At 40.9% G+C, this 15,845-nt stretch overlaps 1 protein-coding gene across 1 annotated transcript in view; it reads left to right on the top strand.

Annotated features, from left to right (window-relative positions):
* The window catches only part of SPG11 (SPG11 vesicle trafficking associated, spatacsin), an 89,493-nt gene that overhangs the window by 65,215 nt on the left and 8,433 nt on the right, over positions 1-15,845 (top strand). Inside the window, exons 28-32 of the mRNA XM_068550704.1 lie at positions 5,065-5,227; positions 7,405-7,619; positions 8,070-8,823; positions 14,486-14,625; positions 15,382-15,580. Of these exons, the coding sequence (XP_068406805.1) occupies positions 5,065-5,227; positions 7,405-7,619; positions 8,070-8,823; positions 14,486-14,625; positions 15,382-15,580 (1,471 nt within the window). The remainder of the gene's footprint in view (positions 1-5,064; positions 5,228-7,404; positions 7,620-8,069; positions 8,824-14,485; positions 14,626-15,381; positions 15,581-15,845) is intronic.

Below are 15,845 nucleotides of genomic sequence, written 5' to 3'. Positions count from 1 at the left end.
TCCTTAGTTGCAGCTAGCCGGCTCCTTAGTTGTGGCATGCAAACTCTTGGTTGCAGCATGCATGTGGGATCTAGTTCCCTGACCAGGGATCGAAGCCGGGCCCCCTGCATTGGGAACGTGGAGTCTTAACCACTGCACCACCAGGGAAGTCCCTCCCTTTTTTTCTTGATGAGTCTGGCTTAAGGTTTATCAATTTTGTTTATCTTCTCAAAGAACCAACTTTTAGTTTTATTGATCTTTGCTATTGTTTTCTTTGTTTCTGTTGCATTTATTTCTGCTCTGATCTTTATGATTTCTTTCCTTCTACTAACTCTAGGGGTTTTTTTTGTTCTTCTTTCTGCAGTTGCTTTAGATGTAAGGTTAGATTGTTTGAGATTTTTCTTGTTTCTTCAGGTGAGATTGAATTGCTATAAACTTCCCTTTTAGAACTGCTTTTGCTGTGTCCCATAGGTTTTGGGTTGCTGTGTTTTCATTGTCATTTGTTTCTATGTATTCTTTTATTTCCTCTTTGATTTCTTCAGTGATCTCTTGGTTATTTAGTAGCGTATTGTTTAGCCTCCATGTGTTTGTGTGTTTTATAGTTTTTTTCCTGTAATTGATTTCTTTTTTAAAAATATTTATTTATTTATTTATTTATTTGGCTTCATCGGGTCTTAGGTGCAGCGTGCGGGCTCTTTATTGCAGTGTGTGGGCTCTCTAGTTGTGGTGTGTGGGCTCTCTAGTTGTGGCGCACGGGCTCCAGAGCACGCAGGCCCGGTAGTTGTGGTGCACTGGCTCTCTAGTTGTGTTGCGCTGGCTCCAGAGCACACAGGCTCTCTAATTGTGGCATGCAGGATCCAGAGCACGTGGCCTCAGTAGTTGTGACATGTGGGGTCTCTAGTTGTGGCACAGGGTCTCTAGAGCATGCGGGCTCAGTAGTTGTGGCGCACAGATTTAGTTGCCCTGCGGCATATGGGATCTTAGTTCCCTGACCAGGGATTGAACCTGCGTCCCCTGCATTGGAAGGCAGATTCTTAACTGCTGGACCACCAGGGAAGTCCTTCCTGTAATTGATTTCTAATCTCATAGTGTTGTGGTCAGAAAAGATGCTTGATACGATTTCAACTTTCTTAAATTTACCGAGGCTTGATTTGTGACCCAAGATGTGCTCTATCCTGGAAAATGTTCTGTGTGCTCTTGAGAAGAAAGTGTATTCTGCCGCTTTTGAGTGGAACGTCCTATAAATATCAATTAAGTCTATCTGGCCTACTGTGTCATTTAAAGCTGTGTTTCCTCATTTATTTTCTATCTGGATGATCTGTCCATTGGTGTATGTGGAGTGTTAAAGTCCCCCACTATTATTGTGTTACTGTGGATTTCCCCTTTTATGGTTGTTAGCATTTGCTTTACGTATTGAGGTGCTCCTATGTTGAGTGCATAACTATTTATAATTGTTATATCTTCTTCTTGGATTGATCCCTTGATCATTATGTAGTGGCCTTCCTTGTCTCGTGTAACAGTCTTTATTTTAAAGTCTATTTTATCTGATATGAGCATTGCTACTCCAGCTTTCTTTTGATTTCCATTTGCATGGAATATCTTTTTCCATCCCCTCACTTTCAGTCTGTATGTGTCCCTAGGTCTGAAGTGGTCTCTTGTAGACAGCATATATGTGGGTCTTGTGTTTGTATCCATTCAACCAGTTTGTGTCTTTTGGTTGGAGCATTTAATCCATTTACATTCAAGGTAATTATCAATATGTATGTTCCTGTTACTGTTTTCTTAATTGTTTTGGGTTTGCTTTTGTGGGTCTTTTTTTCTCTTGTGTTTCCTGCCTAGAGACGTTCCTTTAGCATTTGTTGTAAAGCTGGTTTGGTGGAGCTGAATTCTCTTAGCTTTTGCTTGTCTGTAAAGCTTTTGATTTCTCTGTTGAATCTGAATGAGATCCTTGCTGGGTAGAGTAATCTTGCTTGTAGGTTTTTCCCTTTCATCACTTTAAATATCCTGCCACTCCCTTCTGGCCTGCAGAGTTTCTGCTGAAAAATCAGCTGATAACCTTATGGGGATTCCCTTGTAGGTTATTGGTTGCTTTTCCCTTGTTGCTTTTAATATTTTTTCTTTGAATTTAATTTTTGTTAGTTTGATTAGTGTGTGTCTTGGCATGTTTCCCCTTGGATTTATCCTGTATGGGACTCTGTGTGCTTCCTGGACTTGATTGACTATTTTCTTTCCCATGTTAGGGGATTTTTCGACTATAATCTCTTCAAATATTTTCTCAGACCCTTTCTCTTTCTCTTCTTCTTCTGGGACCCCTGTAATTCAAATGTTGGTGCGTTTAATGTTGTCCCAGAGGTCTCTGAGACTGTCCTTATTTCTTTTCATTTTTTTTTCTTTATTCTGCTCCTTGGCTGTTATTTCTACCATTCTATCTTCCAGCTCACTTATTTGTTCTTCTCCTTCAGTTCTGTTATTGATTCCTTCTAGTGTATTTTTCATTTCAGTTGTTGTGTTGTTCATCACTGTTTGTTTGTTCTTTAGTTCTTCTAGGTCCTTGTGAAACATTCTTGTATTTTTTTGGTCTGTGCCTCCATTCTATTTACGAGATTTTGTATCATCTTTACTATCAGTACTCTGAATTCTTTTTCAGGTAGGTTGCTGATTTCCTCTTCATTTATTTGGTCTTGTAGGTTTTTACCTTGTTTCTTCGTCTGTACCATATTTTTTTGTCATCTCATTTTTTTTGATGGGTGGGGCCGTGTTCCTGTCTTGCTGGTTGTTTGGCCTGAGGCATCCAGCACTGGAGTTTGCAGGCAGTTGGGTGGAGCTGGGTCTTGGTGCTGAGATGAGGACCAATGGGAGAGCTCACACCCATTAATATTCCCTGTGGTCTGAGGTTCTCTGTTAGTCCAGTGGTTTGGACTCAGCACTCCCACCACAGGAGCTCAGGCCTGACCCCTGGCCTGGGAACCAAGGCCCTGGTCACACAGGGATTCCTCCCGTCCCCTTAGGTGTCCAAGGTCCCTCACCAGCGCCTGGTTGGTGCCCTAGATGTGAGGAGACATGAACTCTACGTCCTCCTACTCCACCATCTTGACTCCACACCCTGCATTTAAGTTTCTTTCATGTCTTTTTCATGGCTTGATAGCTCATTTCTTTTTAGTGCTGAATAATACTACATTGTCTGGATATACCAGTCTATTTATCCATTCACCTACTGCAGGACATCTTGGTTGCTTCCAAGTTTTGGCAATTATGAATAAGGCTGCTCTAAACATCCGTGTGCAGGTTCTTCTGTGGACATAAGTTTTCAACTCATTTGGGTAAATATCAGTACCAAGGAGTACTCGATCATATGGTGAGAGTATGTTAGTTTTGGAAGAGACCACCAAACTGTCTTCCAAAATGGCTGCACTGTTTTGCATTCCCACCAGCGATGAATGAGAGTTCCTGTGTCTCCATATCCTTGCTAACCTTTGGTGTTGTCAGAGTTCCAGATTTTGGCCATTCTTAGGTATGTTGTGATATGTCATTGTCTTAATTTGCATTTCCCTGATGGCATATGGTATGGATCTTCTTCTCATATGCTTATTTGCCATCTGTGTACGTTGTTTGGTCAGGTATCTGTTAAGCTCTTTGGCCTATTTTTTTAATAGTGTTGTTTGTCTTCTTTTGTTCAGTTTTAAGAGTTCTTTGTGTATTTTAGATAACAGTCCTTTATCAGGTGTGTATTTTGCAAATATTTTCTCCCAGTCTGTGGCTTGTCATCTGATTCTCTTGACATTGTCTTTTGTAGGGCCGGTTTTAATTTTAGTGAAGTCCAGCTTGTCAGTTATTTCCTTCGTGAATTCTTTCTCTGGTATTTTATCTAAAAAAGCCATCACCGTACCCAAGGTCACCTACGTTTCCTCCCATGTTATCTCCTAGGAGTTTTATAGTTTTGCATTTTACATTTAGGTCCTTCCAGGTCTCTTCTGATTCTTGCTTGTCTGCCCCTGCTCCAGCCCCCAACCAAGGGGCAGTGCAGCTGCTCCATCGTTACCTGAGCTCTTTACTTCCATATATTTTTTACTTTAACCAGTTCCGTCGTCTGTCTGCCATAGACCCTCTTCTTAGAGCGACAGAGGTAGGGAAACAAGTAAATAAAGACTAAGAACTAATGCTCTGGGGGCTTCCCTGGTGGCGCAGTGGTTAGGAATCCGCCTGCCAATGCAGGGGACCGGGTTCGAGCCCTGGTCCGGGAAGATCCCACATGCCGTGCGCCACAACTACTGAGCTTGCACCCTAGAGCCCATGCTCTGCAATAAGAGAAGCCACTGCAGTGAGAAGCCCGCGCACCGCGATGAAGAGTAGCCCCCGCTCGCCGCAACTAGAGAAAGCCCGCGCGTAGCAACGAAGACTCAACGCAGCCAAAAATAAATAAATAAATAAAATTTTTAAAAAAGAACTAATGCTCTGATTCAAGCTTGATGTGGCTGCTTCTTGGGGTCATCTTCCTATTAACATTTTTAGCATTTGATTGAAATGACAAAAGTTCAGGCTTGCTAATTGAGATCCTTCTCTAATGATAGTATAAACTACAAGCAAACTAATAGAACCAGCTCAGCAATGTTAAGCAGGTCTTTTTAAGAGGTCTTCGCATGTGAATTTCAAATCTTCTGGACTCAGGGCAGGACTAGACCCCTCTCTAAAGAAGCTGCTAAGTGAAACATGTCTGGTTAATTTCACAGCCACTCACAGGACTGTTAACTTGGGCAGTCCCTAACTTGGCGGTATTTGCATTGCTTCACTCCATTGAGTCTTTAGGTCTCGTTCCCATTTTTGACTTTCACACACATAGCTCTCTACAACAGGATGTCCCACAAAGAGACAAACTACAAAGCTGCCAAAGAGGGCTTATTTTTGCTACTCCTCTGAGCTGCACTACAAATTACTGCTGTTTGAAAAGGACCTGAATAAGCATTCTCCTTTGTAATAGGAGATGCCTTTGATGGTACCTTGGCTTTCTTAGACATTCCCAAATTCAGAGGTTTTGATTTGCTGTTCCTGAGAAACCACTTTCCCTGACCCTTTCTTTTTTTTTCATAGCTTGAAACGGCAGCCACAAGGGTCCACGCTATCATTCCTGCCCCATGGCTGAAGGAGCATGTGTATTTTCTTTTGAAGCTTATGCTGCAGCAGTGTAGGACCCAGTATGAGCTGGGGAAGCTTTTACAGCTGTTTGTTGGAATAGAGCATCTCTTCTCTGACGGTAAGACAATACTTACAGGGAAGTTGCTGTTAAGAAGTTAGCTTACCTAATCCTGAAAATATTTTAGAAGGGCATTCAGGAAATTAAAATGCATAGGATATAAGACATTACAGTCCAGAACAGGGTGTGAAGAAGAGGTTACAGGAAACTTCAGTCATGGTTAAAGCATTTACAGCAGCACAACAGGGTATAACACAAGTAATACAACTATCTACTAATTCTAAGCAAATAGCCAAATTTCCCCTGGCTAGCCTCTATACTACCCTGTCACTATTATTGTTTTCTTTGACAAGTAACCTTAACATGTCATCATTGTTCAAGGTCACAGACTTGTTTCAGGAATGCCTAATTCATTTTGAAGGTTTTAAGAGACTAATTGTGTCGATTTTTTCCAGATTCCTCCAGACATTGGCAGTCTCTAAGCTTGTTGCTGATTGAATGAAACCAGTATTGCCTTACCCTTTTTTCTACTTGTCTGATAACTTCAAGTTTTTGTTGAGTGATAACGTTCTTTTACGCTAGATTCTGGTATTTTTCACTACCAGGGTTATTTTATCACATTTAAACTCACAGATGTTCAACTGGAAAGCTCACATTTGCACAGAACAGGCGCAGAATGCCTGGGCTTCATGCCCGTGTTGTAGGCTGTGGGGCTGGTGACTAGAAGGGAAGGGGGGGTGTTTCCAAAATGCAGTGTATATAAACTACTGTCAGTTACTGCGTAGACCAGACAGTAGGTCCTTTTAATATAAGGTACTTTCATTGGTCTCTAGTAACTTTAATTTTCTTAAGAAATAAATTTCCTGTTCTCTTGCCAGAGTTAACCCTATCCTTAAAAAATTACAAGGATTGTCTACATTGTTAACCATTACTATAATGCTTTTATTCACGTAATTAAATTATTTCTGTTTTTATAGAATAGTTGTACGTGCATATCATGTATGTGCTTAGAGAAAAGAAAGGTTTTTTAAAAGACTTATGTTTTATATTATGCCTGCAAAGAAACCCAGTATGCTCATACTGGTGGTTATTGTGCGAGGTGTCTCACTGTCCCTGGAACTGCGCAAATCGGAGCACAGCTCAGCAGGTGGCATTGGGAGCAGGCTCCTACAGAAGGTTTTCCATGCCCCTCCTTTATGGTAGGGCACACGTAGGCTCTATGCATACTATATTTGGGAGTAGGAGCAAACCCAGCCACATAAATTATTGGCAGAGAATTCCTAATGTTACTAAGGATAAGAATTTGTTTGGTTTCACTTATATGTGGAATCTAAAGAACGAATGAACAAACAGAAACTAACTCATAGATACCAGGAACAAACTGTTGGTTGCCAGAGAGGAGGAGGGTGAGGGGATGGGCAAAATAAGCGGAGGGGATTAAGAGGTACAAACTCCCAGTTATAAAATACGTAAGTCACAAGGATGTAATGTAGCATAGGGAATATAGTCAATAAAATTGTAATAACTTTGTATGGTGATAGTAACTAGATGTATCATGGTGATCATTTTGTAATGTTCAAAAATATCAAAGCACTATGTTGTACACCTGAAACTGATATAATATTGTTAAGTCACTTATATTATACTTTGATTAAAAAAAGAGAGAGAGACTTTCCTGGGGACATTAGGCAGTTCTTAGCTGGGTCTCCCTGGGTTAAGTTAGATAGGTATCTGGAGGAGCAAGTGGTGCTCCATTCTGAATACAGTGTACCGTGTTAGAGCTTTGGCTGTTGACCACCTGCAGTTTCAACTGTCCTAGAAGTTCTGTGTCTTCATCCACATGATGCCTGCAGTGAATGAATGAGTGAACAATCATAAAAACAAATTTGTTCAAGGTAGGAGAAAAATCTGGAAAAAGATGGAACCAACCTGAATGAATGGCCAGATCTTCCCAAGGTTAACTGAGTTGCTACTACATAGTAGGCCACCAACTTCTGCCTGGTATATAAAGCCAGATTTATAGATGGAGTCCATGTGCTAATCTTATTAGTTCTTACTATATAGGAGTTGCCTTTGGCTTCCTCTGCCAGCCAACCAGAGTAGAAAAATCGGTTTTTATTTTCCCTTTAACTACATTATTATGTTAAATATATTCTCCCCTCATATTTAGTTACTCTTGAAATGCCATAGCAGTATTTTACTGATTAAATGCTTATATCTGCTTCTCTTTGGCACAGGTCCAGATGTGAAGAAGCTGTGTGTCCTTAGCCAAATTTTGAAGGATACGTCCATAGCCATTAATCGTGTAATTATTACCAGCTACAGCCTTGAGAATTTTCAGCAGGAATGTAGATCAATTTTGGAAAAACTGGAGACAGATGGATACTTTGCTTTGGCCAGGAGGGTAGCAGAACTAGCTGAGCTACCTGTGGACAACTTGGTTATTGAAGAGGTATCATTAGTCTTTTAAGTTATTTAAAATCTTAGCTTTTTGAACCAGCATTAAACAGAACTAAATGAGGTATGTGATTTACCAGTGATGATACTTTTTCGCTTTCGACACAGACATTACTTTCAGAAATGAATGAGCCTAGAATGCCCATTTTTGAGGAATGTTTCCTTTAATATAAGGTTAGCTTACAGGACATGCTACAATTATTTTACTTTGAATAGAATTAGATATAAGGTGGCTTCCTCTTGAACCTCATTCAATTAGATAAATTTAGAGTTGTTTTTCATACCTTAACTTTCCAGATGAAATATCCAGGATCATCTGTAGCCAAGTCCCATGTTCTCTAACTTGATTTGAGTTTTAACAAGTATGGTATACCGAGGGAGCATTAGCATTTATGATATTTCTTTATCCAGGAAAGGCTAAAAATTGCTGTGTTCAATTTCACAGATAACACAGGAAATGCAGACCTTAAAACACATTGACCAGTGGTCCCTGAAACAAGCAAGAATTGACTTCTGGAAAAAATGTCATGAGAATTTTAAGAAAAATTCCATTTCAAGCAAAGCAGCTTCTTCCTTTTTCTCAGCCCAGGCTCTTACGGCATGTGAGTGCCCAGCTGAAGAGGGACCAAGCAGCGCTGAGGAGCGCCATCTGCTGCTCACTCTGGCAGGACACTGGCTTGCCCAGGAGGACCTGGTGCCTTTGGAGGAGCTGGAGGAGCTAGAGAAGCAGATCTGGCTCTGCCGCATCACCCAGCACACCCTCAGGGGAAACCAGGAGGAAATAGACCCCAGATGTTCTCAACAGATTTCAACTACTGGTGAACTTTCCTTTGAAAGCTTAGCCAATGAGTTTTCATTCTCTAAGTTGGCTGCTCTGAACACATCAAAATACTTAGAATTTAATGGCCTTCCATCCAAAGACACTTGTGAGAACAAACTGAATTGGAAGGAGCAGGAGTCCCTAAACTTTTTGATTGGGCGCCTATTGGATGATGGCTGTGTGCATGAAGCAAGTAGAGTATGCCGATATTTTCATTTCTATAACCAAGATGTTGCCTTGGTGTTGCATTGCAGAGCACTAGCTTCAGGGGAAGCTAGTGTAGATGACCTGCACCCAGAGATCCATGCTCTCTTACAAAGTGCTGAGCTGCTTGAGGAAGAAGAAGAACCTGGCGTTCCTCTAAGGAAAGTCCAAAGCAGTAAGTGAAGGAGATCAAATTGCCCTGAGTCCTGTGAGGTGCTGTTGGCATTCTCTCCAGGAAGAAAGGGTCCCTTTTGGTGTACCAGTTACACTAAGTTAAGGGTAATTCATAAACTAGGTAATTAACTAGTCAATGAAGTAGAAACACCTATGTCTTTTTTTTTTTTTTAAACCTAGAGCTCTAGTTTATCGCACTTATTTATTTATTTATTTATTTATTTATTTATTTATTTATTTGGCTGCGTTGGGTCTTAGTTGTGGCACATGGGATCTTCGTTGCAGCATGCGAGATCTTTAATTGTGGCATGTGGGATCTTTAGTTGCAGCATGTGGGATCTTTTAGATGTGGTATGCAGAACCGTTAGTTGTGGCATGCGAACTCTTAGTTGTAGCATGTGGGATCTAGTTCCCTGACCAGGGATCGAACCCGGGCCCTCTGCATTGGGATCGCGGAGTCTTAGCCGCTGGACCACCAGGGAAGTCCCATCTAGGTCTTTTAACTAGCTAAGTAGCAAAGTTAGAGGGAATCTCTCTGACTTGTGGCTAGTTCACTGAAATTTATCCTATGTAAATAATCATGTTTCCAATTGTACATGATCACATATAGAAATATGATTGATTTTTTATGTTAACCTTTAATCCTGTGATCTTGCTGAACTCACTTATCCTAGGAGTTTTCTTATAGATTCCTTGGGATTTTCTATGGAGATAATCATATCTGTGAATAGAGGCAGTTCTGTTTCCTCCTTTCCAATCTATTTGCCTTACTTATTTTTTCTTGCTTTACTGCTCTAGCAAGGACTTCCGGCATGATGTTGGATAGGGGTGGTGAGAGTGGACATCCTTGCCTTGTTACTGATCTTAGGGAGGAAGCATTCAGTCTTTCATCATTAAGTGTGATATTAGCTGTAGGTTTTTTGAAGATACCCTTTGTCATGTTGAGGAAGTTCCCTATTTGCTGAGAGTTTTTATCATGGATCAATGTTGAATTTTTTCCTGTTTTTTCTGCATCCATTGATATGATCGTGTTTTTTTTTTTTTTTTTTTCTTGTTTAGACTAGTAATACAGTAGATTACATTAATTGATCTTTTAATATATTGAACCAGCTTTTGTATTCCCAGGAAAAACCTCACTTGGTTATGGTGCATTATTCTTTTTGATATATTACTGGAATCAACTTGCTATTTTGTTGAGAATTCTTACATTTATGTTCATGAAGAATATTGATCTGTACTTTTTTTTTTAATACCGTCTTTGGTTTTTGCATCAGGGTAATGCTAGTTTAATGCGTTTCTGGAAAACATTACGTGGAATTGGTGTTATTTCTTCTTTAAATGTTCAGTAGACTTTACCAGTAAAACCTTCTAAACCTGGAGATTTTTGTTTTGGAAGATTTTTTTTTAAATTTATTTTATTTATTTACTTTTGGCTGTGTTGGGCCTTCGTTGCTGCACGCGGGCTTTCTCTAGTTGGGGTGTGTGGGGTCTACTCTTCATTGCAGTGTGCAGGCTTCTCATTGTGGTGGCTTCTCTTGTTGCGGAGCACGGGCTCTAGGTGCACGGGCTTCAGTAGTTGTGGCATGCGGGCTCTAGAGCGCAGGCTCAGTAGTTGTGGCACACCGGCTTAGTTGCTCCGTGGCATGTGGGATCTTCCCAGACCAGGGCTCGAACCCGTGTCCCCTGCATTGGCAGGCGGATTCTTAACCAGTGCGGCACCAGGGAAGCCCTGGAAGATTTTTAACTACAAACTTATTTCATAGTTATATGACTAATCAGGTTATCTTTTTCATCTCAGGTGAGTTTTGGTAGTTTGCAGTTTCTGAGGAAACCTTTTCTTGCCTTTGGGTTATTTGCACATTTTTTAGTCATCCATTTTAATTTGTGATTTTTTTTTTTTTTTAATTATTAGCACCTTTAATTATTATTTATTTATTTATTTTTTTGGCTGTGTTGGGTCTTCGTTTCTGTGCGAGGGCTTCCTCTAGTTGCGGCAAGCGGGGGCCACTCTTCATCGCAGTGCACGGGCCTCTCACTATCGTGGCCTCTCTTGTTGCGGAGCACAGGCTCCAGATGCGCAGGCTCAGTATTTGTGGCTCACGGGCCTAGCTGCTCCGTGGCATGCGGGATCCTCCCAGACCAGGGCTCGAACCCGTGTCCCCTGCATTAGCAGGCAGATTCTCAACCACTGCGCCACCAGGGAAGCCCTAATTTGTGATTTTGACTGTATAGCTTTGCATAGCTTTTTTAATTGGTTGCTTTATGGGTTACATTATACATTTGTAACTTTTCACAGTCTACTTAAAATTATATTTTAAGGGTAGAAACCTTACCATCATGTAGGTTACTTTACTTCTCTCCCTTTATGTCTTAGTTGCCTTATTATATTACACCTACATACACTGAAAATCTCATCAAACAATGCTAATTTTTTGTTTTCAACCGGAAAATATATTTTAACAAACTCAAGAGGAGAGTAGTTTATTATATTTACTCAGATATTTACAATTTTTGTTGCTCTTCCTTCATTCCTGATGTTCCAAGTTTACTTCTAGTTTCTTTTTCCTTCTGTGTGAAGGACTTCCTTTAGTAATTCTTTCAGAGTTGTCTGCTGGAAACAGATTCTCTTAGTTTTACTTCATCTGAGACTGTCTCTATTGCACCTTCATTCCTGAAGGATGATTTTTGCTGGATATAGAACATTTATTATTTTCTTTCCACACTTAAAAATGTTCTGACACTTCCTTTTGACTTCCGTGGTATTTGATGAATAATCTGCAGTCATTCGAATCATTGTTCCCCTGTAGATAATGCATTTTTCTCTTGTTGCTTTCAAGATTTTTTCCTGTCTTTTGTCTTCAGCAGTTTGGTTATAGCATGACTGGACATGTATTTTGGGGGGCTTATGCTATTTGGGGTTCACTGAGTTTCTTAAATATGTAGCTTTATCAAAGTTAGGTAGTTTTCAGACATCATTTTTTTCAAATATTTTTCCAGCACCATACTCTTACTCCTCTCCTTATGGGACTCCAATGACTCCAATGAAACAAAAACAAAAGTTATTGTTTCACAAGTGCCTGAAGCTTTGTTCAGTCTTTTTCAATCTTTCTCTGTTGTTCAGATTGGATAATTTCTATTTATCTATCTTCAGTTTCACTGACTCTTTCCTCTGGCATTTCCATTCTGCTATCAAGATTTTTTTTTTTTAATTTCTGTGATTTTTAAATTTCAGTTCTAAAACTTCCATTTTATTCTTCTTTATACCTTTAATTTCTTTGCTAAGACTTTCTGTTTTTCTGTTTATCTTAAGAGCGTTCATAATTGCTTGTTGGAACATTTGTAATAGCTGCTTTAAAGTCTGTTTCAGATAATTTCAACATTTATGTCATTTTAGTGCTGGGTTTCATCGTTTGTCTTTCCTTTGTCTTATATGAGTTGAGATCTTCCTGTATTTTTGTATGCTGAATAACTTCATGTTGTATCTTGGACATTTCGAATAGTGTGTTATGGGATGCTGTGTCTTGTTTAAATCCTATGAAGAATGTTGATATTTTTTTAGCAGTCAATTGTTCAGACTATGTTCAGACTACACGTTCCAATGTACTTTCTGTGGGCTGTGGTTCTAACATCAGTTCAGTTTTCAAATTCTTTGTGGTGCTGTTCAGATCCATCCTGTATGTGCCATCCTGTGGTCAGTCCGCAACCTGCGTAGTGGTCTGTCTGTTGACTTAGTTCTCAAAGTCTTTGATATGTTGGTCGGGATCAGATCCATACATGCAAAGCCCAGGAATGAGCCCTAATGTTTATAAACAACTTTATTGTGTTGCTTTCCTGAATCTGTCTTCCAAGTACTTTCTGGTTACCCGAGGCTTTCCTTTTCAGTCTTCTGGCCAAAGCTGGAGGTTTAGTTACCCCATCCTGTCATGTACTTTCCTGACTGCCCGCATCTAGGGCCAGCTGACAGGAGGATAATACAAAAAGGAACAGGGATTCACTCTGCCCCCTTAGGACCAGAGCACTTCTGATCCAAAAAGAAGGTCCCTCTCTGAGTTTTGGCTCTTGCCAGCTGCTGCTGCAGCCCCTCCCACCACAGCTGAGTGGTTGCTTAGGAGCTAGGACCAGAGAGAACGGGCTGTGGGAGTTCCCTTTCCGCTCCTTGAGCCTGCTCTGGAGGACGTCTCCTGGAGCCCCACTCTCTTTGTGAGCTGTAGTGCTTGGTTCTGGGTTTCGGGCAGCGTTGCATTCACTCTGGAGATTCCTAGAGGGGAGAAAATGGTAATGCAGGTTATCTTCGATCCATCTGCTGCTATTTGCTCTTCAGAGTCCTCATATAGCACTGCATGCGCTGTGTCCAGCTTTTATATTGAGGTCAGTGGGAGAGACCTAGAACTGAAAACTCTAATGAAGGATTTTAAGCAGGGGAATAACATGGTCTGAGTTGCCTTTTATATTTTTGTGTTTAAAGCATATTTTTAAAAGAGTAATGTCTTAAAAGCAAAAGTATTACATGCTTAATGTAATAAATCACACAATACAGAAGTGCATAAAGTAAAAAGTGAGTTATTTATCCGTTGAACACCACGCCCACCAAATTCCCCAGAATAACATCTTTTACTTGCTTGGCGTGCATTATTTTCTACGTGTGGGCTCGCACATGTGTGCGGGTGTGCGCGCACACACACACACACACACACACAAATATTTATTTTCAACAAAAATACGGTTATATTGTTCTGCAACATTTTTCCCTCTCAGTACAGATAGATTGACCTCATTCTTTTAATAACTGCAGGGTATTCTACTATATGAATGTACTATTTTTTTTTTTAATTGGAGTATGGTTGCTTTACAATATTGTGTTAGCTGATTCACTTTTCTGTACAGTATAAACTATATGTATACATATATCCCCTCTTTTTTGGATTTCCTTCTCAGGTCATGTACTATGATTTTTTTAACAATGATTTACTGAGACACGTTTAAAATTTTTCCATTTTGTTTTTGCTATTAGGAACAGTGTTATATAAATATTCTTTTCTACTTTTTTCCACTAAGAGAAACCCTTTCTCAAATTAAGAAAGTTTTATTTTAGGCTAAGAGCTTTTTTTAAAAAATCAGGAATGGATTCTAATTTTACCGTGCCTTTAAGGTATCTGTCAGATGATCCTTGATTTTTGTGATTTGCATTTTAGAATGTGAAGAATGCTGAGTGTTTGGAAGATTGAGTTGGGGAAGAAGGGAGGCTGGCGGCAGGAGACAGTAACACCTCTAGATGCAGGGTGATAAAGGCTGGAACTAAGGTGGTGACTGGAGAGATGTTTTGGAGATACAGTCAGGTAGACCTGGTGATTATTTGACATAAGGGGAAATTGGGAGGCAGTGTATGTGGAGGAGAGTCTGGCAGGCATCTTTGGTGATGATCTCTAGAGTGTTCATTAGGTGGCTTTGAGTCTTTGAAGTATCCTGGGCTGGGGATTTCCTAGAAGAAGGCAATGAAAGAAGTTTAAGTGGGGTGTGAGCCCTGTTAGAAGTGGTCCCAGACCCAGGGGGAGTCAACAGGGTGCAGTGAAGGAAGCTGTGAGCAGAGAGGTAGAGTCATAGGGGGCTGAGGAGAGACCTTAAAAGCCCCTTAAAGCCCCCCTCAGACCTGTATTTGTTTCCAGCTTCAAGTTTGGATAGTCAGTCATTTGTGATGCTGTCCCCCAGTGATGAAGTGGTGACTACTCTGGAAACTCTGACAAGCAAATGCCTCCATGGGAAGAATTATTGCCGGCAGGTCCTCTGTCTCTATGCACTTGCCAAGGTACGTGCCAAAGGGCTGGGTCTCCACAGGAGCTCCCTCTGAGAGGGAGGGAAGGGAGAAGGTGAAGGTGGATTTTGGACATTGCCCTCAGTAGTCAGCCCTTCAGATTATAATCATGACCTGGGAGTAGAGCTCTTGTCAGGACGTTGGCCCCTATAAATCCATCCCTGGGGAATAGTGGTGAGCTTTCCATATGGGAAAGAGCCCAAAATAAGTTTTAAAATAAAATTAAATGGAATGTAATGACTATAAAACAGGAGCCAGAGCAGCCAGGAATCGTTTTGGCTTTGTGCTGATTGAGGGAGAAAAAGAGTAGATTCTAAGTGCAATGGAAGAGCACGAGAGAAAGCAAGCCGAGCACTAAAAGCCCTTCCTTGGACAACAAGGCTCAGAGACTTCTTTGGAAATTGAGGGTTCCTGCTGCCATGGGAACAATAAAGAAGGGGCTCTGCCTTTTCTTCAACTTCCTTAGGTTTCATAACATTTGAAAAGCTCAGTGTTCAGTGAGAGATCAGTCACCTGATGATGTTTTCTGAAGACAAGCCTTTCTCTTGCTTGGATTCACCTCATTGGCAAAGCAGTAGAAAGGGCTAGAAAACAGTGTTTGCTTCTTCTAAGGTTCCTGCTCAGGATGAGGGATCTTTAAGCTCAGAAAACCATGGCGTCTGTCCACATCAGATTTCAGGAAAGGCTGTCTTCTGCTAGCTTTTTCCTGGTTCCTAATGATGGCTTGGATTGGCTCTGCCTTCCTCTCAGGAGTTGGGCTGTTCCTACACAGATGTCGCTGCCCAGGATGGTGAGGCCATTCTCCGGGTAATCTTGGCCTCTCAGCAGCCTGACCGATGCAAGCGAGCTCAAGCCTTCATCAGCACCCAGGGCCTCGAGCCAGACACAGTGGCTGAACTTGTGGCTGAAGAGGTGACCCGGGAGCTGCTGACCCCATCAGAGGGAACAGGTGCCCTACCTTTCAGGCCTCCCCAGCCTTTCAGACCACATTCTCAAGTTCCCAGCATTAAGGATTTGATGTTATGCTCATATATATCTTGTATGCTGTCCTTTCAAGTTGCCAGGTTGCACTTGTAAGAGGAGAACACATTGCATTTATTTTGTTGTTATTGCTTTTTGTTTATTGTTTTATGATTATATTTAGAGTAACTGTGCCTTTCTCTGAGCTAATGAGCTCCTGCTGTCCCATAAGATGGCATCTCACCTGAGATATT

This window comes from Eschrichtius robustus, chromosome 1, assembly GCF_028021215.1.
Source record: "Eschrichtius robustus isolate mEscRob2 chromosome 1, mEscRob2.pri, whole genome shotgun sequence".
Classification (NCBI taxonomy): Eukaryota; Metazoa; Chordata; class Mammalia; order Artiodactyla; family Eschrichtiidae; genus Eschrichtius; species Eschrichtius robustus.
This window is presented reverse-complemented; position numbering and strand designations above follow the sequence as displayed.